General features: G+C 39.8%; 2 protein-coding genes across 12 annotated transcripts in view; one reads left to right on the top strand and one right to left on the bottom strand.

Moving 5' to 3' along the window:
- The window catches only part of TEX11 (testis expressed 11), a 33,916-nt gene extending 16,094 nt beyond the window's left edge, over positions 1-17,822 (top strand). For 4 of the 11 annotated variants that reach the window (XM_049827374.1, XM_049827376.1, XM_049827381.1 and 1 more), the window contains 14 exons: positions 302-387; positions 1,546-1,683; positions 4,486-4,571; positions 5,211-5,264; positions 5,992-6,032; positions 7,292-7,378; positions 9,009-9,079; positions 9,635-9,751; positions 10,654-10,726; positions 12,165-12,314; positions 13,310-13,418; positions 14,417-14,537; positions 16,298-16,462; positions 17,495-17,822. In XM_049827374.1, coding sequence (XP_049683331.1) covers positions 302-387; positions 1,546-1,683; positions 4,486-4,571; positions 5,211-5,264; positions 5,992-6,032; positions 7,292-7,378; positions 9,009-9,079; positions 9,635-9,751; positions 10,654-10,726; positions 12,165-12,314; positions 13,310-13,418; positions 14,417-14,537; positions 16,298-16,462; positions 17,495-17,569 — 1,373 coding nt within the window. In that variant the 3' untranslated portion in view covers positions 17,570-17,822. Of the gene's footprint in view, positions 1-301; positions 388-1,545; positions 1,684-4,485; positions 4,572-5,210; positions 5,265-5,991; positions 6,033-7,291; positions 7,379-9,008; positions 9,080-9,634; positions 9,752-10,653; positions 10,727-12,164; positions 12,315-13,309; positions 13,419-14,416; positions 14,538-16,246; positions 16,463-17,494 lie in introns of those variants that run through there. The other 7 variants (XM_049827375.1, XM_049827377.1, XM_049827379.1 and 4 more) reach the window with 7 other exon arrangements.
- A 2,590-nt stretch (positions 17,823-20,412) lies between these two features.
- Positions 20,413-23,672, bottom strand: part of DLG3 (discs large MAGUK scaffold protein 3) — an 85,724-nt gene continuing 82,464 nt past the window's right edge. The window contains exon 25 of the transcript XR_007509372.1: positions 20,413-22,613. The gene's annotated coding sequence lies outside the window, so the exon portion shown is untranslated. The remainder of the gene's footprint in view (positions 22,614-23,672) is intronic.

Below are 23,672 nucleotides of genomic sequence, written 5' to 3' on the forward strand. Positions count from 1 at the left end.
TTTATGTAGCATCAAGCTAGGTGCAAGAGCCTTTTTACGTTGTTCAAGCATGAAAATATTTCTTCTCTTACCTACTGTTTTGGGTATTTTTTGCTTGTTTGGTTTTGGGTTTTTTTTGTTTGGTTGTTTTTTTGGGTTTTTTTTCCAGAAGCAGGCTATGAAACACTGGCTGAACCTATTGCTGTGTCAGTGGTTTTTGTTGTAGGCTATGGGACAGCCTTTCTCAGATAGTTCTTAGGTGCTTCTCAGTGTGCTTCTTATAAAAGTTCTTGTAAACTGATGATTTGCCCTATCTTTTCAGGACATTATACTGGGAAGCAGCTGTTGCCTGAAGCCTTGAACCAGCTGCACATCATCTTGTGGGACAGAGCTGCCAAACATTATGAGGTTTGGGACCAAACAGTAGTGTTGTTATTTGTATCAGTGAAAATGAAGATCTGCTTTTTCTGACCTCTTTGGTATGTCTATTTTTGGTTAGAGTGCAAGCTGTTATTAAGATCCTTGTTCCGGCTGGCACTAGTTTTATTTTCATCCAGCTGGGTGCTGTTTTCCATTACAACATCAAGTTTCGGGTAGCCTCATCTCAAGGTTTGTACATGGGAAGAGTTATGGCCAGAATTGATCAGCCAAGTAAAGTGTGCAGCCCATCATTCTAGTTCTGTCCTGGGAAGGGTACAAAGACCTGAAAACAGTCTTTACATTGGGCTGTTTCTTTTACAATTCCTACCCTCAGACGGTCCGTTGTTGCTTTAAGGAACATGGAGTGTTATCATTTGTACATTGATTTTCTTTTTAGTCTATATAAAGCAGCTTCGAATGCTTACATTGTATCTTAGTTCATATATATTTGTACTGTGAGTATATAGAAGTTCTGTTATTCAAACCCAGATACCTTCTTACTCTTTCAGGATCTGGAGAAGATGAACTCATGTTCTACTCTTGTATTTCTGTCATGTGCTTATTTCTTGTATACATGAAGGAAAACACATGCCATTTTATTACCTCTCATCTGTGTAGTCAAGAAGGAATTTTGCTAATGACACGGCTTGCTTCCTTCTCATTTTAAAATAAATTCTCTGTCCAAATTGGAACTATATTTAGGAGTACCATTTTCAGCATAGTATCATCAAGGTTCATAGTCTAAATGGGATAAACGCTTCTGTCTTTTTCTCTTAGTTTCGGTTGCTTTGTATCATGAAGAGAGAGGGTTTTTTAAATAATATTTCTGCTTTGTATTTAGTCATAAGAATGTCCTTTCTGGGTCAGATGAATGACCCATCTAGTCCAGTGTCCTGTCTTTGATAATGGCTGTAAGAATAAGGGAAGAGTAGGAGTAGGTAAAGTGTCAGTTCTCCTGATGATTATTACCTGCATTGTGGGACCAATGATTGCTCTTCTGAGGGAAAGGCTACACTGGAATATGCTTGATTATCTAAATCTTTCATTTTCTTTGAACTTTTTTGGTAAAAAATTTGGGAAAACATAGGCAGTTTAATCACACAAATAAGGATTTTTTGTTGGTTTGTTTGTTTTTTAATTTCCTAGGCAAAAAGCTATTCTGAAGCTCTTCATTGGTACAATTATTCTGTCAGTTTCTACACACCTGGACAGATAGATCAGAACTTGGCTAAGCTGCAGAGGAACATGGCTTCTTGCTATCTTCATCTGAAACAAGTTGACAAGGTATATATAATATATATGTATTTATTTGTTTGCATTGTTTTTATTTTTGTAGCTATGTCATTGGGACTTAATTTAGATCTTTGTTACTATACCTCTCTTGCTTTGAGAGAGGGATCTGTCTTTGCCTATCTTACATCATCTGGCAGAGAGATGTTGTTCCATCATCTTAGCTGCTATGGGGGCCTCTTGTATCACCTATCATTCTAATGGAGGAAACAGTCCACAAGTTGTGTGACCATGCCTCAGTATGTCAGGTTTCTTCTCAGATTAGAAGTCCTCCTCTCTTCAAGACAGATGAGCCCTGGCAGGAAAAATGTTTGATGTGTCTCACTAGAACTTCCCACAACAGTGTGTTAGTCCTCGCCTCTGCAGAGAAGTGCACCTGCTTTACCTATCTAGGCCTTCTGGTTTGGGGGGTGTTAAACTTTACAGTTCGAAGTGACAGAAGGGAGTTTAATTTTTCAGCATTCCCAGGGCTTCTCTTGCTTTCTGATTCTATAGCTCTAATTTTGAGGAATTGGCTTTTTCCTTAGTCAGGTCATTGTCAGCCTTTGGTGCCATGTTCTGCTTTAGTCACTTTTCTTTCCAGGAAAGATGTTGCCAAACCAAACTTCTTGAGTAATTATATAAATATCAGCAATGTAACCATTAACATTTTGTCTGTCTTTTTAGCTCTCTTTTATTGCAAATTATCTTACTGATTTCAAGATGTCATTGTATTGATTTCCTTTAATCTCTCTTGTGAATAGGCTAAAGAGGCAGTTAAAGAAGCAGAGAGGTGTGATCCAAACAGCATCTTTACTAAATTCTGTGTCTATAAGATTGCAGTGATGGAGAAAGATACTGATAAAGGTAGAACCTGAAAGATAAAGGGTTCACTACAAGGAGCAGAAGTGCTGAATATATTAGAAAATACTAAGCAGATTTGGACTGTTCATCTTGAGAAAGACACAGTAGAGGGTAGCTACAAGAAGGGTCTATAAAGTCATTGAAACTCTGAGGCTGTAGATTTAAACTGTCAGAGTGGGATGCTTTCTGCACACAGTATGTAAGATGTGGAGTCCATTGCCATATCTGATACTGTATGGAGCCTCTGGGTGAGAATCATTGTATGCTTACTGTTTCTAATATTCTTTTGTATGCATATACAATATAAAAAAAAGGATACTGAGCTAAATGAACTTTAACAGAACCATTATTGCTGCTCTTAATTTCTCTGGACAAGTAGAGCCTCAAGTTACCAGAAAATACATGAATTACTGACGTGACTTACAGAATGACATATCTCTGTAGACTCTTTCTCCTTTATAATGAGTTCTGCCATTGCATATTTTAATGAGAATCTTAGCTCAAGTAATGGAAATTGAGAAATATAGTCTACACTTAGAATACAGAGTAACACGCAGACCTTATTTTCCGATGAGTTCCGTGCCAATTAATTGTTCTCTATACACCTTTTTAATGACAGCATAATTTGTTCGCATAATATAGAGTGGGAACCACAGCACAGTGTGAACATAAAACCAGCAGCACTCTTAGCACAAGCCAAGATGTGGGAGCTTGGAATCATGCCCAGACGATGTATTAGAGAAAGTCTTCTGTCTTTGGTGACAAACAGTTATTTAGCAGAACAAAATTAAGGATGTGAGATAGAGTTTCATTTGTATGGCATCCTTGTTCCCTTAGATTAGTAGCTTGGAAAGCCTTTTGGCACCTCTCTAGGAAGAAATGTGTAATTGTTGAGAAGTGCTGGTATGGTCAGGTTTTCTTGGCTTGGTTTTTCAAGTTAAAAAAAAAATAATACAGCCTTTCATAAGTTGTTTTAAAGCCTCATTAAAACAGTAGAACTTTTCACCTTCCAATTGCTTCTGTTGAAAAAAATTATTTTTTCCCTATGTATATTTCAGCTGTGGAAGCAGTTATTGAAATGGGGAAGTTAGCAGAAAAGTTATCTCAACATGAAGACAAGCTGAGAGTGGATGAAAATACAGGCACTAACCTCCTGAGTTTAGCTGCCCAAATTGCTTTAGAGGTAGAGCAGATAACATTGTCTTTACTTTGCATTATTGATATAAGTAGGACAGCTGTAAGCTCTGTAACCTGGCCTACTTTTAATATTTCTATGTATTTCATGCATTTCTAGGTATTCCATGTTTCTGTGACCAAGGTCTCACTGAAATGTGTTGTGTAATGCAAAGTAGAAATTTATTTCACATGTAAAGAAGTTGTATTTTTTAGTATTTCTTCGGGAAAATAAAGGATTCTGAGTTATAAATGTTGGTATCTGGAAATGACATGGTATATTTCTGTAAAATTCTCCTTAGCAGAATGTTATGTCTTTTTCTACCCCTGGGACTTGATCTTTGATGTGCTAGGGGGAAGCTGTGTACAAAATACACATAAGTCAACCATGAAAAGACTGAAAAGTCTCTTGTCCCTCCTATTTGCTGCTTGGTTGGTGACTCGAGTGATGTCTGAACTGGCTGATGACATTGGCATAATTAGAAGAGGGTTTTGGTTGCCTTTTCGGGCTTTGTTCATACCACTGTAAGGCATGACAGCCTTGCCAGCCTGTACTGATCCTGTTCTTGCCATAGGCTCTTTGTGCATGAAATTGTGTGATCTCTCCTTGTGGTTTTCTCTTGACTCTGAGGCTCTTCTGTGCAGAGTCCTTTGTTCTTTTTCCTGCTAGTAAATGGCATGGACTTTTAGAATATGCTGTTGCTTTAAGATTAGGGTTTTTTTTTTGGTGGTAACCGAGGTAGTGCAGTTTATACAAAATATGTTTTAATTTATTTTCAGAATGAACAACAAGTTGTGGCTATCAAAGCTTTGGAGTATTTGTCTGAACATTTACAAGACTGCCGACAATTATTTGCAGCTCTAAAGTGAGAATTCAATATATTTATAAGGAAAGAGAAATTTTTGTGGTTTCTTTTTCAAAAATAATTTATTATATTGAGGAAGGTGGAAAACAGGTTAGATGAAAGATTAGTTAGCAGTCTTTTTGGTGCTGCAGATGTGCCTCAAGCCTGAACTCTTAATATCTACAGATGTTCCATGTCTCTCCCAAGCAAATAGTATTAGTTGCTCTGAATTTTATGATTACATTGTGATTTGAACAGATGACCAACAGTGACTCTAATGAGATTGCAACAATATATTTGGTGAAAATAACATTTTGTATCCTCTGATGAAGCAATATCTTCTTATTGAAATACTCCATCATGTTTATAAAAACAAATATTGAGACAGATGTATTTATTCCAATATTTGCTTAAAGCCTTTGTTAAAGTACCTTTATTTACTTACTGTTACATGATTTAACAAAGTGATATACGAAATAAGGAAGTAGGGTGGGAAATAGTATAATCTTATTCTCAGTTTGACACTTCGAATTCTTCTGTGAGTTCCATGGGCTGATAGCATAAGGAAGAAAAGTGAGATCCTTTCTGGAAAATTAGGGCAAAGTACACAGTGAGAAAAAAATTTCTTCTTTCTTCATTGCTTGTTTTTCTCATATTTAGATGTTTGGTTCGTCTTACGTTGTCAAAGTTCATGGCAGAAAATGAAGAGAAAAGGTGAGTCTATTTGCAAAACCATTTTCTTACAGTGGATATATTATACAAATGATGTAGTATTTTCCTGCTGGGCTTATTTTCTTGCAGATAATCAAGAGATTGGTTTCTCTGCTAGTAAAAAGTCCACCCCGATGACTTCCCAACTTGACCTAATGACATCACATAGGAACATCTTTTCTACTTGTATAATCTTTCCTTTTAATTATTTGCGTTTTGCCTTCCTCTTTTATTAATGTGTAAGACTGTGAGCTGTTTTTGATGGTGTACGTAAACTAAGCAACCTCTTTAACTTTGATGCTAGGATGTGATATCTTTCAGAAGTTCTGAGTGAGAACTTCAGAGTGGGACCTCCCTTGCTGAAGACTAGCCACTTCGCAAATGGTGTGTTGGCTTAGGAGAACTGTACTGCTGGATTTTGACTGTCAAGAAAACAGCGTAGTGTCGGTGGGGTTTGAAGTTCAACCTGCAGCCCCAACAACTGGGAAAATCTCCCGCTGCACTTCTACAATGACCTTCGCTGCTGTAGATCAACAGAACTTTTTGCAGGCCTTCACTACTCTTTCTGCATCTTCAAATGCCAAATGTTTCTAATGCCTGAGATGTTTGTCAGGGGAGGAATGATGATATCCATAATTACGGAGATGTTGTATTTCAACATAAATAATGTGTTCTGTTGTAAGAAAGTTAATCAAACATTTTCTAAAACTTAGTTTTTCCTCCATTCCAGAGATGAAGATATCAACTCAATGCTGACTTACTTGACCTTGGGTATGCTTTTTTTTGGGTGTACATTTTCTGTAGTTCTTCCATCTGTGAACATTTTGTAATATGATTAGGTCTAAACCAACCAAATGTTTAGACTCTTTATTTCAGTCTAGGTTCCCAACTTCCCACTGAAATCAGTGAAAATTAAAACTGGAGATTGAACAGTGTTGTGAAGTTGGGTATGTGGTGTGAAGTGCTACAGGTTTTTGCTGTGTAAAGCTTGCAGGCTAGTGTTGGGAAACCTGTTTCTAGTAAAGCCTGTACTTGGGAGCTTCTCTCAGACAAAGGGGCAGTCTCTTCTAGGCAGTTTTCCTTTAATCCTTCATAAGGCCATGCATGCAAATAACAGATATTTGGGTGCAAGCCACAGCCTGGGTGGCCTCAAGTGACAGTCTCCTACTTTGACTGCATTGGCAGGAACAAAGTATCTTTAGGAGCAGGGCTACTACAAAACGAAAAAGTTTGGTTTTGTAAACTCAATTACCAACGTAACTTTCTACTGGCATTAATTAAATGCCAATGGTGGTCTTTGCTGTTCTAGCTGTTCAAAAAGGAACATTTTTTAAATGAAGTTAATGCTTCATTTTTTTGCCCTGGAAGGCTTAGAAAACTACAAGAAGTAATAGTAAATTGCTGAAAGACAGGAGAGGCTTGTCAAAATTGGTTCCCACTGTTAAGTTGTGCTGTCCTTTGAAAAAGAATTGTCTTGTTTGCACTGGAAGAGGTACAGGAGTTTTACGGAGGACTTTTCTCTGTCAGAAGAAATACTTACTTTCACTAAATCTTTTTTTATCCCTCTCTTCCTATCTTGGACAAGAAAGTGAATGAGATTGTAGAACATTTTCTACACTAGCCATTCTTACTGCAACCAGGAGAAGAGAATAAAGACTAGAATTAAATTAATTAAAGGTTCCTTGAAGAAAGGCCTCAAACCTGTTATTAAATTTTAAAACCCTCAACTTTTTCTGAAATTAAGTAAAACTCATCTGCATTAGACTTCAGTGTCAGTAAACTTTGAAGAGGCAGTACTTGTTGGCAGCCTTATATATCTTATCTAAAATGCTATTTGAGGCACCTTTTGATGTTTTTTATAAGCCTCTCTGGTCAAGCATATTGGATTTGACTTGTGAGAATAATTCTTCATCAGGAATTATACGGGATGTTTGGAAACCTCTGTTCTGTAGTGTAGTTATTAGATTTGGAAATGTTTTTATTCTGCTCAAAAAGTGTTACTTACATATTGAACAATATATTTTCTGCAGCTCACAAGAGACTTGCTGAGTCTTTCACAGAAGAGAAATATACAGGGGACATGAGGATCCTTGAAGCTCACTGGTTTAGAAAAGTTGGTAGGTTGCACTCTCAATATCTAAACTGAATCCCCTCCATCTCCACTTAGCCAGGCCTTAAGGAAGAAAGAAGTGTTTAAAGATGTAGTAGTTTTATAAAACTTGTCACCTTTGGCAGTTGCTGCCTTAACTAGTCTTAAAGTTCTGCTGCATTTTCTGTCTTCTGAAACTCTCTGATATGACTCATGTTTTAAGTCAGTTATCAAGACAAATACTCACACAAGCTCTATTTGACTGATGGCACAGCTGATAATTATTCCCTTCACCACAGGAATTGTTGTATGTGTCTGTGATACAACTCTTCATAGTTCACTATTTTTCTCTTAGCCCTTTGCTACCAAGACTCTGTTACAGAAGTAAAATTTAAGATCAGGCAAATAGAAAGGATAATGGTTTTCCTTAATATCTGAAAACAAATGCTGCTAAGAGCAATAAAAAAAAACTTACTGCCAATCCTGAGTATGCATATCCTCATGTAGGCAAAATAAGAGTTAGGAAGTTCAGATGAGTGTACTGGTGTGATTGGTGCAGGATGAGCTTACCTCTGCCACCCAGATAGACTGTCTTAATTAGTCCCTTAAATCAGCAGTCCTGGAGTTTGCCTTGAACTACAGTATATGAAATCTAAATGGCAAACATTATCATAGATAAAAGTATTTCCTGGTGGGAAATGCAGCTCCCGTGGAGCTGTCCTAAGCCCTATCTTAGTGTGTCTCTGGATTCTCGCTTAGTAGTCTTTGTTACACTGTTTTGGTAAAGAAGTCAGTGCATTTGCTGTCTATAAATAAAAATATAAGTATAGGGTAATGGGTTGAAGCAGTTTTTCAGATTCTTGCTTCTGCCAGCGCATACAGGAGAGAAAATAGTTGAAATCAGTAATAGAAGACATCTGCCATGATGAGCTTTTGCACACATCCTCACAATGTAGCCATGCTTCAATAAAGAGGAGTGAAGGAGAGTGAGAAGCAGCAGAGGTCAAATACAGTAATGTGAGTGTGAACGGAATCTGTGTTGACCATGACCTTTCCAAGGCAACAGTCTCACAGAATAAACAATTCAGACACTCCAAAAACATGTCCTAGGGAATAAATTAACATGAAAGTTAGGATCTGCAAAGTCACTGTAGAATCTAAACATTTAATTGGGTCAGATTCTCACATATAAATCATTTGATTGTCTTTAGATGTCTCATCCATTTACTAATCAGAATTGTGTGTTTAATTGCCAGGTACTTGACCCTGCTGGGGTAAAATGGAGAATGTTTCAGAATATGGGGTTTTGTTCCTTTTATTTAATTTGTCTTGGAAATATTGTTCAACACTTACTCAGATACTAGTTTTGTTTACTGACATAAGAAAATGCTTCTTCCAGTTCATGCTCTTGTGGGTAGGGTATATGGTAGAATGGATAATTGGTTATGATAAAATTAAGACAAAATTTGAAAGCATGAATAAACTGTTTTAACAAATCACTAATAATGTTGTTTCCTACTGTTGTTAAATGAGCTGTTGATATTTTGATTAAGAAAGTGAATTTTAGAATGTGAACTGCCTATTACTGGGGATTAGATGAGCATGCCTGTAATGTTGAAGACCTTTAATCTAGTCTCCGTTTTTTATGTCTTTGCTAGCTTGGAACTTAGCTGTACAGTTCAGGGACTGCCCTGAAAAGATGAGGGATTTTTTTCTACTGTCTTTCAAGGTACGTACTTTTGCTAGTACTATCTCTGATTGAGGAATATTGTCATCTGTCTAGTTCTGTTAGAATTTACATCCATGTATAAAGTATCTCCTTGGAGACATGCTTGTATGCTCTGAGGATGGTGCACTTGTGTCAGAAGGAGATTGACTTGAAATACAAAATGTAAGCGTTATTGTCATACTTTATATTCTGTTGCTTAAAAATGCAATAAGAAACTGAGACTTCAGTGAGAACTTTCTAAAATAAATGATGTTTGGAAACTGTATCATTAATACAAACATGTTAAGTACTCAAGTCCTGATCTCCATACAGAACTTCTACCAACATTGTCGATTTTGTATGTGTTTGTAGAGAGGGGGACTCCAACACTGCTTTACACTTTATATTTAAGTAATCTTCTTGTGTAATTGTATAAGTAAAATTGCAAAATTAATATATACTATTCATGACTGATTACTAAAAGTGTCATAGAGGAGACTCAGCAATCATCTGTTCACGAGCAAATTGCTTTATATGGGCAGAATTCTCATTACCTTTTCCTATTTTTGGTGTCAGTTGTCCCAGTTTTGTCCTTCTGACAAAGCTGTTCTAATTGCTCAGAAGACATGCCTGTTAATGGCAGCTGCAGTTGATCTGGAAATGGGGAGACAACAAGTAACACCTTCTGAACAGGTAGGACGTTGCTGTGTGAACTGATTCTGTATGTATCAGTGTAACATTTTTTTCTTTTGATTTTGAAGTCTTAGTTTTTTTCACTCAGAACAGGATATTGAGAATGTAAGCATGAGAACCTTTCATAGTTAATTGGAATCAATGCACCTAGTGCTTTCCAGACAATTGTAAATGTTGGATTTCTGTAAATTAGTTCTCTTGACTTCAGTGGATTTGAACAGATTTATATCAGCAAAAGGCAGTACTTTTTGTTAGCAGAATTTCAGTCTACCTTATATATTATGTAAGGAGGCTGCTGCTAAACATTGGTTGGTCAGGCAGATAATTACTGCATCTTTAGGATTATGCCATTTCTGAAAGTAGTTACCAGTATGGTTGTGATAAAGCTCACAAATTTTTTTGTTTTTTTATTGCATACATCCTTTTTTGGGGGTGTTGTACTTACTGTGGTAAGAAGATTAAGGAAAATGTACAGTAGTTTTGAAGGAAGTACGGAAGTCTGCTGCACAGTGATTGTTGTAGAAACTTACTTTTGTGAAGACCAATGCACAGCAATTTGTGTTGTGGGATTTAGTGGTTTGTCAGTCTCAATAGTACTATTTTATGCTTGGGAGCTAAAATAAATGATGTCCCACAGGAACCCGAATGGTTCTTTCCAGGCCAATGGAACATTCAGTGTGAGGAGGCTTTGAGGTGTGGAGGTCTTTGAAAAAAGAGAGGGAACCACCCCACCCCCACCCTGCCCCCCCAAAAAAACAGTAACTGATGTAGATTATGTAGTAATTAGGTTGATTCTTCATTTATTTTATAGTTAGGTATAAAGATCCTGTTAGTTGTGACATATATATTCCTTTCGCTTTTAAAACTCTGACAAAAATAACATCTTAAATTTTGTAAAATAGACAGAGCTTTTGACTCAGGCCCTTCAACATATCCAGGCATGCAAGGAGATATGGAAAGTTCTGAAATTAACAGGTAAGCTACGAAGTGTGCCTGTTCAGCACAAGTAACTCTTAGACTTAGTCACTACATTAATGAATAATACAGGGCATATGGAATTGCTGTCTCAGCTGAAGGGTGTTGAAGCAGATATATGGCAATATGATAAAAGAGCTGGCAAAGCTAACTACTGGTTTTTGTATGTTGTTGCAGGCTTTTTATTGTATAGGTGCTGTGAAGTGTGGAACAATCTTTCAGAGTGAAGTTGAGTTGGCTGTTCTGTCTTAAATCTTAAGAAACGCCAAGCTCTTTGATCTAGAGTGGAGTCGCTCTTAGTTTTATTAGCCTCTTTCCATATAAGGCATTGCAGAATACAGAAAGTCCTGCTACCACCCTTTGAAGTGCCAAAACCCATCCTCTGTTCCCTGACTATTCCATGTCAATTTAGATCAGATATTACATGGAGACTGGCATGTTTTCAGCTGACAGCTGAGATGCTGAGTGACTGTTAGCCTAGAGGATGCATGCTTCACTTTTTGGGTAGTATATTAGTAGAAAAATTCCATTAGGCATTCCTTGTCTGGCCTGTGGTCTGCTTTCTTTTCAGTTATAGGTTTGGGACACTGTGGAATTTCCATTGTAAGATGCATTAGTATTTAACTTTTGTCAAGAAATTTACTTGCTAGTTTTTTTTCCCCTTAAAATTTCAGAATGAAAGGTTCATTATATGGCCTGGATTTGGGATTCTCTTTGCTCTTTTGCACTGAAGGAAAGGTAGCTCAGGAAGACTTCTTCCCTTTTAAATTTCCATCTTTAAAATCCCAAGGGGTTGATTATCTCAGTACAGGAACATATTGGAGTTTCTCCTGCAAAGCTTTGTGGAATGGTAGCCTGGTGTTTACTTCACTCTTCACTAGACCTTAGCTAATACGTGGAGAAGTCTGTTGCGTCTTTTAGATGTAAAAACAAAGGTCTTTGTGATAGTTCAGTAAAGGATTGTTTGGCATTTGTATCAGGTTGACACCTTCCTAGCAGTTCTGCTGTTCTCCCACCCTTGTTCTGTGTTTAAGGATTTCCTGAGGGCTTTCCTACCAGAAAGGGGACAAGTCCTATAGAAAAATTTGAAGCTGTTGATAACTTCTTTCATAAGCTGGCCTTCTGGTACCTCTTTTACCTATCTATGAAAATGGCTTCCCTAGTAGCTATTACCTTGCCTAGGAGGGTTGCATGAATTTAGCCAATTACAGACAATCCAGGTTTTTTGGGGGGCAAGGCATGGTGGTTGGTGGGGTTGTGCTTTGGACATCTGAGGTTTCTGTCCAAAGTTACTTCAGAGTTCCACTTACTCTCCTGTTAAATCTGAGTACCTTGATGGTTTTCCTGCCTGTTGGAAGCAAAATTTATACCTTATGGTACACCATGTGGCTTTAAGAAAATAAATCATTACATACAGGTAGTTCTGTCTCTTCTGTAGGAGATTTTGCTAAAGACCCAACGGACACTTTGTTGCTGCTTTATGAATTTGAAGCAAGATCCAAACTGAATGATCCAACACTCCACAACCTTATGGAGTCAGTATGGGAGCAACCACAAACAGAGGTCAAGACGCTAGAAATCATTGCATGTAAGGACTGCATAGTTCTTCAAGTCATGAAAAACAGCTTTTGTTGCTCTTTCCTTTTCATTTGGGGTGAACAGGATTACCATGCGTTGTGCAGAATGCAGAAAATGGGTCTAACCATATATATTTTGTCCTGAAGCAAAGATGCTTAGGATCTCAGCAACATTAGGAGATCGGTATTTTGAAATACCGTATTACGTGGATGATGAACCAGAAATTTGTGACGTCCTTCCATTTCTAGACCCTGAGACATTTGTATAGATTGTGAGTCTGGAAAAGATTATTCAGATAAACTTTTACAAGCTCCAAACTGGCAAAGGCCAGAGAATGACCCTAGCAGATTCACACCCCTATACAGAAGTTTTAAGATGTGGACTTTGGATAGATACACAGTTTCCACTTAAAGTTAGTGTCGTTAATTTTTAAATAGCACTTCTTTATACTGTACCATACTTCCATCACAAAGTTCTAGTCATGCCTCCTTGAGAATCTAGAGTAGGATCCAAGGAAGATGAGTAAAATTTAGAGCTACTATGGCAAATCTTTGCAGGGGATTCTATGGATTGCATAAACACCTCCTTATCTCCCTTGTCTTGAGGGAGTATGCACCTGGGCTTAGAAACACCATACTGATATCCTGCTCCTGCCTAATTTTTCCATCCAGATTCTTAGGTTCAAGGAGACAAACAAAACAATACTCTTTATTTTAGAAACCTTCCCCCAATATTTTTGGGTTGCTGCACCAGAAGTAAACAGTAGTGTGTACATGTAAATTATGAAACCTAGTGCTTCTGCCTTGTAGTCCTCATTGATGAAGTGCACGGTAGGAAAGTAGTAGAGAAGCACTAGCTTGTGACCAGCCCAGGCATTAAGCAAATCTCATTTCAGTTGTTTATCACAAGGAATCTGGCGACATGCTATCATTTATTTTAGTGAGCAATGAGATTAAAGTCTGGCTCCAGTAATTTCTTTCTTCTCTATTTTCTTTTGCATTTAAGCATTAGCAATGGAATCTCCAGCTCGGTATCCTGTACTGTGTAAGAAAGCTCTCAAGAGTGCACTAAATCTTCACAGAAAGCAGCCTGTCATTGATGCTGTGAAATTTAGGTTAGTGTTATCACATAGCTTTGCCATGAGCCTGTGACTGGAAATGCTGACAGAAAATAAAGCCTGCAATTTGAAAAAAGTGGATTTTAGTTTATGTGCAAGGTTCCGCTTCTTGCTGGCTAACCAATGTGCCTCTTAAGTATGACTGTCTAATGGTTAACTGCAATTTGTTTACCTGGCATATTTTCTGAAACATTCATATTTCCAATAAATGAATCAATTGAGGAAGAAAAATGAAAATTGGATCCAGAAGAGGTCTGTGGCTGTTTCTTGTGAGGAAGGTGTTCTTTTCAAATGTTACCCTGCAGTAGTGAACTAGGTATTTCAAAGACAATGAAGTGAAGAGGAATTAAGGGCTGAGAAGAAAGCCATGAGTTGTAGTTAGTGATATGATGCCATAGTACATACATGATTTATTTTGCTGGGTAACTGGCGCTCTAACAGCTGTACCTTATGGAATCTGAAAAACAACCTGGTGTGTGTCCTTCTTTCTCATTTGTGTCCCATGAAGGATTTTTTTTCCTCCTTTTCAAGTTCCTTGCAGTAGCCACTGGGCAAAGGCAACTGTTAATACTGCCTTTCTCACTTCAGCTGAGAAACAGACCTGTTTTCAGAAACCATGTATTTGTTACTGGTTTTCTGTGGATGCTGACTACTTAGTTCTTGTTGGTGAAGTTAGAAAAGGTACTTTTTCCTCACTGTCATGTGTACCACCCTAGAAAATATTATGTCTTTCCTTTTGTGTTACTTTAGAGCCCAGCAATGAAAATAATGAAATACTTGCTGCTCTTGGCTCTCTTTTTGCATAGTTTGTATGAATGAGATCCGATACTAGGAAAAGATACGTTTCTGCTATAAGAATGTGAGTGTAGTAAGCACCAAGGTGGACATGTCTGTCTGACAATCATAGAGACGTAAGTTAGTGTGCTGCTGATACTAAAAAGAAGCTGTGCACTTGGTATTTATTGTTTCCTCTTTTGCTCTGTTTCAATTCTCAGCAAATGCCTACATAGTTTGATTAATCTTTCTTTGCCGACTGGACTAACAGACTTGGATGCCTGTGTACTGCAGGAGGTGTGGCACTACTTTGAAGATGCTCTGAGTGTAGTTAGCAGCACAGTAAGTAGAACAGGAAAACAAGGGCTTGAGAGATGATTCTGAGCACATTTTAAAAAAATTCTCTCCAGAATGAGAATCATTAGTAGACTGAACATTACATAGTGTTATATATGGAGCAGTTAAGACTTTTTCAGTAAAAGATACACTGAAATTACCTCAAAAGAAATGCCTCTTGGATACTTATGACTGAATTATGAATTTCCCTGGATTTTGTAAGGGCTTTTTTAGAGACATCTAAGGCCAAATTTACAGTGCCTATTTTAGAAACATCTTGAGCTAGAACATCCATCTTTCTTCCTCTTGCTTTCTACATTCTTATGCTGAATATAGTTTTTTAAATGCAGATTACTTTTCCAGATCAGTTTAAAGCCAGCTAAAATTTGGATACTGGTCCTGCTTTTTTCTCAGCTCTGTTTTGTTAAATGTATTTGGGAACTTACTATGTTACTATTTTTCCCAAATGACCTAGAACTAGATTCCTGTGCTGTCAGTACTTGTGGCACCATGTGTCTTGTTTCTGTGAGGACAGGTATATGGAGAGTAAAATCTTTCAGTAAGCATTTCTGCTGCTCCTTTCAGGCCTGAAGCATAATGCTGTACAGTGAAGGCAGTTGTACTGAGGAAGTCAGACATTTCTACTTAGAATTTCATAGCTAAAAATCAGTTAAGGAGCATTCCTGTTCAGGATTAATGAAACCAATACTATGTTTCATAGCTTCATTCTGTTGCATGGCTGTTCCTTTAGTCAGGTTTGAATATCTCTTCTTTTATATAAGTGGCATAAATATATGCTGTTCCTGACTTCCCCAAAAATGTGTCCACATTTGTGCCTGCCTTTCACCAAAGTTCTCGTCTGTAACTTTGATAATTTTCTTGTTGAGGGATATGAATGAAGTGTTAATGTGGACTGATACTCATAACAGCAAGATTTCACAGTACTAGAAGGCCTTCTTTTGCAGTCTTGCTCATGGCAGCAGGTACTAATTGGTACCATGCTAGGAGGTGGACACTGGGGCATTACATCAGTTCATTATCAGTTAGAAAGATGGTACACCACTCATGATTTATACCTCCTATTCAGAAATGGATGTTGCAGTTCAAAAATTCACTCTGCGCCCTCTTACTTAGGATGAGAAGTATCTATCAAAGAGGGAAAAGAAGTCCTTCCAGCCTCCCCTTAAGGATTTGCATGGCAAATATCTGCTTCTCCTTCCCTTCCCCAACTGAATCAGTTCCCCACCAGGTTCAAAGTATTGTTGGGTACTCTGGCTTCTGTTCTGCAGTTATAAGGGCAGCTTTCACTCTGGCAAGCCATTGCCACAGTGGATAAAGAAATTCTGAAGACGTAAGAACTGCTGCTTCTCATCTGTAGTGAGCAACTATGTCCTGCCATTCAGTACTGTTTGGATAAACAGGAAAGTAATGTGACAGCAAGCTCAGCCTGTCTGCTGATAGGCTGTTGGAAAGCATAATTCCATTCTAGTATCATTCCCAGTCCCACAGAGTTGTATTTTCTGACCTACCAGTAGGCAATTGCAACATGACTTACCCGTGTTAGAAACAAGCTGTTTGAGAGTAGTGCAGATGAGCTGTGAAGTACAGGATGGCTCTGAAGGAATTGCCCTTTGCTTATGAAGAAAAAAACCACCCCAAAACCCAACTGTTTTCCCACTTTAAAACTGAACTCTGATGCGCTCTTCACTTGTCAGGTTTGAAGTAAGAGTATTTTCTGATGAGCTGCTGCTTCTTTGCTACTCCAGGATGCTTACCCAGAGACAGAGATCCTTTGGTTGATGACAAGAGCCTGGAATACAGGAATATTTCAGTATACTGTTGGTAAATATAAGGAAGCTGAGCAGTGGTGTGGATTAGGAATGCGTTTGCTCAATCACTTAGGGTCTCTGAAGAAAAGCTACGAAGGCCACGTAAGTGTAAGCAGATGGATTTGAGGATGGGGGATTGTCTAGCCTGAGTTTGAGATATGGATCTGGGTGAAGAAACCACTACAGATGATCTGTAAAGAGTTTCAGGAGAAGCATGGTACCTAAATATTTTGGGAGAGCTTGATGCCAAAAGATTTTTTCAAAATGAGGCCAGAAGAGTTTTGATAGACCATAGAAAAAGTAATGTAGTGTCCTTTTACTGGAAGGATCATTTAAATGGCTGACTGGAAATAAACTTCTGACTATTTGTGGCCATGGGAGAACCCTTGTACCTTGCCTGCTTTCACTGAAGTCAAAGTGCTGTACCAGTTTACTTAAATCAGCTGTTGTATGAATACTTTCAGGCTTGGTTTCTGGTATAATCTAGTGTCTTATGAATAGGATTTAAGCTGATGTGAATAAAATTATTAAAGCTCATCTTTTCAGGTGTGGCTTAGCCACTTCCTGTGAGGGAGAAATTTCAGGGCTAGTACCTCTGCAGAAAGCATTGACACTTTTTCTTATTCTGTCACAAGTAAGCTTCTCTCTATGGTTTTTGGCTAGTGCTCCTACCTTGATTGCAACACAGTGCAGCCTGGCTGGTATATGCAGTCATCATTTGTTGTCTTATGCACGAGCTGGGCAATCAAGAGCTGGTTGCAGCTTTTATACCATTTTGAGTACATCAGTTAAGACAATAAGAATTGAGATCACTCCCTTCCAACCTCAGCCATTCTGTGATTCTGTCAATAGGTTTATTCACTGATATAAGACTCAGCAATAAACTATGCTTTATGTCAGTATAAATAAAACCACCTTTGTTAGGTTGCACTGATTTACCTATTTTTTCTTAAACCACTGTATTTAAATCTGTGCCAAAATCTTCACATCAATCTGAAATTTTAGGTTTAGAAGCTGGTGATAGTCTCCCACCTATTCCCTTGCTTCTGTTCCCTGTCACTTTGTTATATTATCTAGTTGAATGATACAACTTTATCCATCCTTGTTGACAACTATGGTGCTTATATTCTCCAGATGATTGGTCTTTATAGTGAGGTTCTGGACAAATTGGACAGAGCAAAACGGTTTCTTCCAAATGAAGAAGAATGACAGCCTCAACTGCGAAAAAGGAGGACAGCAGTTTCTCTTGGAAACGTTCTGCTGAATGAAAGAGACTGTTAGCTCTGTGAAGGCATGGTGTCATGGGAGCAGTGGAGAAGAAACCAGGATCTCCTTCTTGTTGGCAGTTAAGTTATGTGCTTTTTAGGAAGTGTTTGTTGAATAAATTGTTTTCCTCTAGAGAATAATTTTCATTCTCTGGAGCTATATAACAGTTAGAAATAAATACTTAACTTTTTCATGAGATGTGTCTGCTGTTGTGTAACAGGTTGGTTTCAATACCTGATTTTAGTAGTAAGTGGCAATGAGAACAATAAAAGTATTCCGAGACCAGGCATCTCCTCTGGATGTCATAGCTGCCTTGCTACATAAATATTTATCAGATAGTTTAGTTCTCAGTCCATTTCAGTATGGACAAGAATTCAGAGCTGTTTGCCAGTTTCACAATTTAGAATAAAAAAGAGCAGGTACTATTTAGCTCACAGAAAAAGCTAAAACTTTGACTAGGTACTGCTGTTTATAGACTACTCCAGGCAGATGCTCAGCAAGTAGGCCTAGTCAAAGTTAATCCTATTGGATGAGGCTATTGGTGAGAACTCGGCACCAAACCCCCAAAAAACAGTTTGGCTGGAGACCGGGCTGATAAGCAGCTGAAACTGCATTACACAGCAGAAAATCTGACTACAAATCAACCACTTCACACTATAAATATCTGCAGCCATCAGCTCTATAGGAGCTGGCTGCGCTGGGGTGATCTCCCCTTGAGTAGGGATGCCTCTCAAGGTTACCGCTTGAGGCTGAGAGATCCCTTACCTGACACCAGGCATCAATGGGTTGGTAAGTGACATTTTTTGCATGTATGTAATGTTTAAGATATGTATAGTAAGCTTAAGTGATAACCTTTTTATCCCATACTAACTTTAACTGTAGTAAATAGTATTGACCGCCAATCCATCTGTACTTATTAAGTATTTTACATACCCAAATTTACTGATTAAAACTCAATAAACTAAGTACTAGATCAGATCTGTCTGAGTGATCGCTCACTCTTCTTGTGCAACAACTACTAACTGTAATACGCCAGTCACAGTTCAGCATTGTGGTGGGTTGACCCTGGCTGAACACCAGGTGCCCACCAAAGCTGCTCTATCACTTCCCCCTCCTCAGCTGGACAGGGGAGAGAAAATATAACAAAGGGCTTGCGGGTTGAGATAAGGACAGGACAGAGATCATTCACCAATTACCGTCATGGGTAAAACAGACTCAACTTGGGGAAAATTGACTCAATTTATTACCAATCAACCAGAGTAGGGTAATGAGAAATAAAACCAAATCTCAGAACACCTGCTCTCCTCCTGCCTTCTTCCCGGGCACAACTTCACTCCCAGATTCTCCACCTACCCCCCCGCTCCCAGTGGCACAGGGGCACAGGGGGTGGGGTTTACAGTCAGTTCATTACACGTTATTTCAGCCACTTCATCCTTCTCAGGGCCAGGACCCATCACACTCTTCCCCTGCTCCAGTGTGGGGTACCTCCCACAGGAGACAGTCCTCCGCGAACTTCTCCAACGTGGGTCCTTTCCACGGGCTGCAGTTCATGAACTGCTCCAGCATGGGTCCTTTCCATGGCATGCAGTCCTTCAGGAGAAGACTGCTCCAGCGTGGGAGCCCCACGGGGTCACAAGTCCTGCCAGAAAACCTGCTCCGTGGGCTCCTCTCTCCACAGATCTGCAGGTCCTGCCAGGACCCTGCTCCAGCGCAGACTTCCCACGGGGTCACAGCTTCCTTCGGGAACCCACCTGCTCCGGCGTGGGGTCCTCCCCAGGCTGCAGGTGGAGATCTGCTCCACCGTGGACCTCCCTGGGCTGCAGGGGGACAGCCTGCCTCACCAGGGTCTTCCCCACGGGCTGCAGGGGAATCTCTGCTCTGGTGCCTGGAGCATCTCCTCCCCCTCCTTCTTCACTGACCTGGGGGTCTGCAGGGTTGTTTCTCTTACATGTTCTCACTCCTCTCTCCGGCTGCTGTTTCTGTCTGTCCCAGCAACTTTTTTTTCCTTTTTAAATGTGTTCTCCCAGAGGTGCTACCACTATCACTGATAGGCTCAGCCTTGGCTGGCGGTGGGTCCGTCTTGGAGCTGCCTGGTATGGGCTCTGTTGGACACAGGGGAAGCTTCCTGCAGCTTCCTATGGAAGCCACTCCTGTAACCGCCCCACCCCCCCCACTACCAAAACCTTGCCACACAAAGCCAATACAAGCATGAAATGCCCCCAAATCCATATAAAAACACAGGCTGGTAAATGGATGGATCTTACTGCAACTGAGTTGAAGAGATACTCCCACCTGAAATTCAATGTGGATAGTGAGGAATGTGGAGAGGTGGAGTAGTGTTAAGAAACATAATTAGGTCTGTACAACTGTTGCTCTTTCACTGGCAGGTTCGGAAATCAGAAAAAACATGGCCTAAGTGTTGTCTTCTGTACCGTAGCGCAGATGTGCTCCATGACACCTCACGGTGTCCTAACTCTGGGGGACAAATTGCGGTTGCATTCTACCTGCATATGAACCCAAGGCCATGCATTTTCCAATGTGCCAGCTCTTCTCTGGAAGGAAATGAAGGTGACTGGAGTGGCAGGAGCAACAGTGCATTCCAATAAAGCCCTTTGAGTGCCTGGGGACTAGTACTGTGGGTTCTAGCAGAGCCTAGATATACTTAGTATAGGAGTTTTTCCTTCCTTTTTTTTTTTTTTTTTTTTTAAAAAAAAAGAGGCTGACAGGGAGCTTGATTGAAAAACACAGATTCAGGCTGTCAGTTGCCTAGAAGATGAAGTAGGTATCATAGCTGATGGGTAAGGGCTGCTGCACTATAGTAAGCAGGTACAACGCAGGTCAAAGCAAAGATGGTATATTGTATCTTTGTGGAACAGACCATGTATACATTTGCATGATGTATAACTAGGCATACATCCTGTAAGTGGATTCTTTTGCAGTTTCTTTAAGAGGATATTCAAGCACCCTGAGGAACACTGCAACAGTAATCTCAGGTCCTCTGGTTTGCTTACTAGAGAGCTAAAAGTGCTTTGCTGCTTACTCTACAAACATTACACAGAAGGCAGGGCTGATGGACAGCAGTATCTTTCAGCTGTAAGATCATCTGGCTTGAGGTTAAGACTTACTTAATTTTATTTTTAAAATTTAAAAATACATTTTACTTAGAACCAGATTATTAAAGCCTATTCAGACAGAGGACATGGCCACTAACAGAAGGATGGTGGCTATAGAAAAGAAGAAACTGCATTAGTCATAGTTCATTCTGAAAGCCATGCTCTGAAAGAAGAGTTTAGTAGTGTGCTTAGTGTAGTGGTCAAAGCCAAGAAGCAATTAAAAAAGCCAGCTGCGTTGCAGTCTCTTCTCAATGCTCCACGTCTGTCTTCTTTTCACAGTCTGAGTAAACCAAGTATTAGTGCTTTTTGTGTGCAGCAAGCACTGCTTTGCATCCTACAGCTGAAGCTAGTTAGCAGCCCTTAGCATAGCTGCCACATCCTCATGTCTGTTGTGCAGCTGGATACAAGGTCATCTCCTGAAGGCAGGTACATGCAGACACATAAGTCAGTGCGGCATTTGCGGCAACATTGAGTAGAAACATATTGTACTACATGCTTTGCAGTACTGCACAGGTTAGTATCAGCTTCTGGATAATAGTGCAAGAAAGGGACTCCCTAAAGGAATGAGTTACATTGAAGGTGGCAACCAGGGAAGTATTTGGATGTTTATAGGATCTGTTGCCTGTGACAGCAAGATACTGGATGCCATAGCTGAGACTGGTGCTGCCTGCTAGAGAGTTTGTTGTGAAGTGTCTTGTTGCTCTTCAGGCTCAGCTAGCTAGAACTATGTATTGGTAGGAACAGGAAGGTACCTTGGTGGAAATAGTCAAGCAGGATGCAAAGATGAAAGCAAAAAATAATTATGTTCAACTGGAGGTTATGTACATGTTCTTGTTCCTGAGGTCTACCACAGGGCCTTTGTTCTTCAGGCTGAGGTAGTGTAAGCAGTGGAAGCCACTTCCGCTGAACTTACTTCAAACCAGTGCATTTATGATACCCAGACAAATCACCCAGGGTGCCTGATGCAGATGCCTCCTGTGAGACACACATAGGAAGGATGGATCTGTTTAGAGTAAATTCTCCACCTAGGGTAGGTGTGCTCAGTTCACCAGGTCTAATTTGGATCTCTGTGAGCCGTTGCTTTCAGATCTTTAATGCACAATGTGTTGTCTGTTTAATAAGAAACACCTCTGAACCCATAAAAAAACCAGGCCTCAAATGCCACAGAAAATTCTTTTGGAGTCACAGTTTTGGAGATGTATGCTACATCGCATTAATGCAGGGACTGCAAATGATGCCATGGAGTCAAAGGTATCCATTGCTGCCTGTAGTATCTCCTTGATGCTTGCCAGGCTGGCTTTAATTATTGTTCTCTGTTCTGACTTACTTACACAAACACACAAACAGGTAGAGGTGTCACACTGTACCAGATGAGAAGGTCACATTTGTCCAGTAAGTGTAGCAGGTAATTACATACAGCCATAGTAGAGGGTAGCAAGCATTAAATGCATTTTTGCCTATGGCCAGAATTGTTTGAATTTTTTTCCTTGGAGATGCTCAGTTTGGTTTCTTTTATGCTACAGACTTTACTAAGGAGTCCAGATCAGATCAGTTACAGACTCTGCTGGTAGTACTTTTCACTTCTTTGCACGTTTTTGCATTGTACGTTTTATTCCAGGCTTAGTATTTACTGTAGGTTTTAAGTAGGGCAAGAATTCTTCTCCTAGTTGAATCAGACCTTAATTAGCTGGATTTCCAGTGACCATTCCCAATAGGTAGTTTGCATGCAGTCACTCTGCTTTGCACTGCGTTTGGTAGTGTAGATGCAGGGTGGCCCGGTGTTTATTTTACTAGGCTAAATGTTGCTTTATAGTTCAGTGGCCCAGCTAGGATGACTCTGGGCTATAAATCTTTTTAAGCCAGCAACAGCCGACCTGAAAAAAAAAAAAAAAAAAAAAAAAAAAATTCAGTGCTGCTCATTCTTCCCCCAGTTGTCTTTTTTTATTGATCACTGTTTTGTTGCAGCATCATTTCAGCTAGTGACTCTGGCTTCTCATCCTGAGATGTTCACAGATTGCTCCGGAGGGTGGCATTGCAGCAGTAGTTTCTGATCTACACATCATTGTGGAAGTTACAGGGTGTGCTGGACCCTTGCTCTGTAACTGCAGAGTCCTTCCTTGCTTCTGAGAACACAAATATATCCTCTAGGGCAGTAGTTCACAAATTTCCCCCCTTTCCCCAGCCTGTATTTGATGCTCTTTCTTTTTTCCTAATCTGATAATTTCTTAACTGTTTGGGGAGCAGCAACAGTCTAGAGGTACAAGGGAAATACAATGTGACTGGGAGAATGGGTCTACAGGGAGAGGATATTTTTACCACTCAGCCCCTAGGAATGTGGCTGCAGGGAACCTGCCCAGGAAAAAAAATTCCTTGCTGAGAAGAGTCCAGGAGTGGGGCAGGGTGGAGAAGATGGAGCCACAGCTGCTGAGCCCTGGAGCCCCTTCTGCCACCTCTCACCCAGAGGCACCTGCAGTGGGAGCACTGGCTCTCCAGCCGCTTTCCACTCGGGGTGTACCTCGGGCTACCTGCCAGCATACAGTCTGAGAAGAGCTTCGCTGCTGTTGATGTCGGGCTGCACTGAGCATTCTGGAGAGGCAGGAAAGAAGAGGGTCTGGTCTGGCCACTAGCACTTAGAATTGAAGTGATCACAGTAATCAGAAATCGGGGTAATCAGAAGAGGGCTGAAGCTCATCAGAGGATTGGGCAGAAGCTTTTGTCAAGTAGCATTGGAACTAAGGGAGGAAATACCACCATCACCCCTGTAGTGAGCCAAGTGTGGCCCCAACAAGGTATTGCTAGTCCCACAGTGCTCCTGTGTGCTTGCACGATTAACAGATGCTGCCCTGACTGACCCAAACAACTTCATGTTTTTCCTTGGGATTAAAAAAACTAAAACAACATGACCCTCATTTTGGAGGCAAGGCATATAAACA

The sequence above is a fragment of the Accipiter gentilis genome, chromosome 24 (assembly GCF_929443795.1).
Source record: "Accipiter gentilis chromosome 24, bAccGen1.1, whole genome shotgun sequence".
NCBI classification, from domain to species: domain Eukaryota; kingdom Metazoa; phylum Chordata; class Aves; order Accipitriformes; family Accipitridae; genus Astur; species Astur gentilis.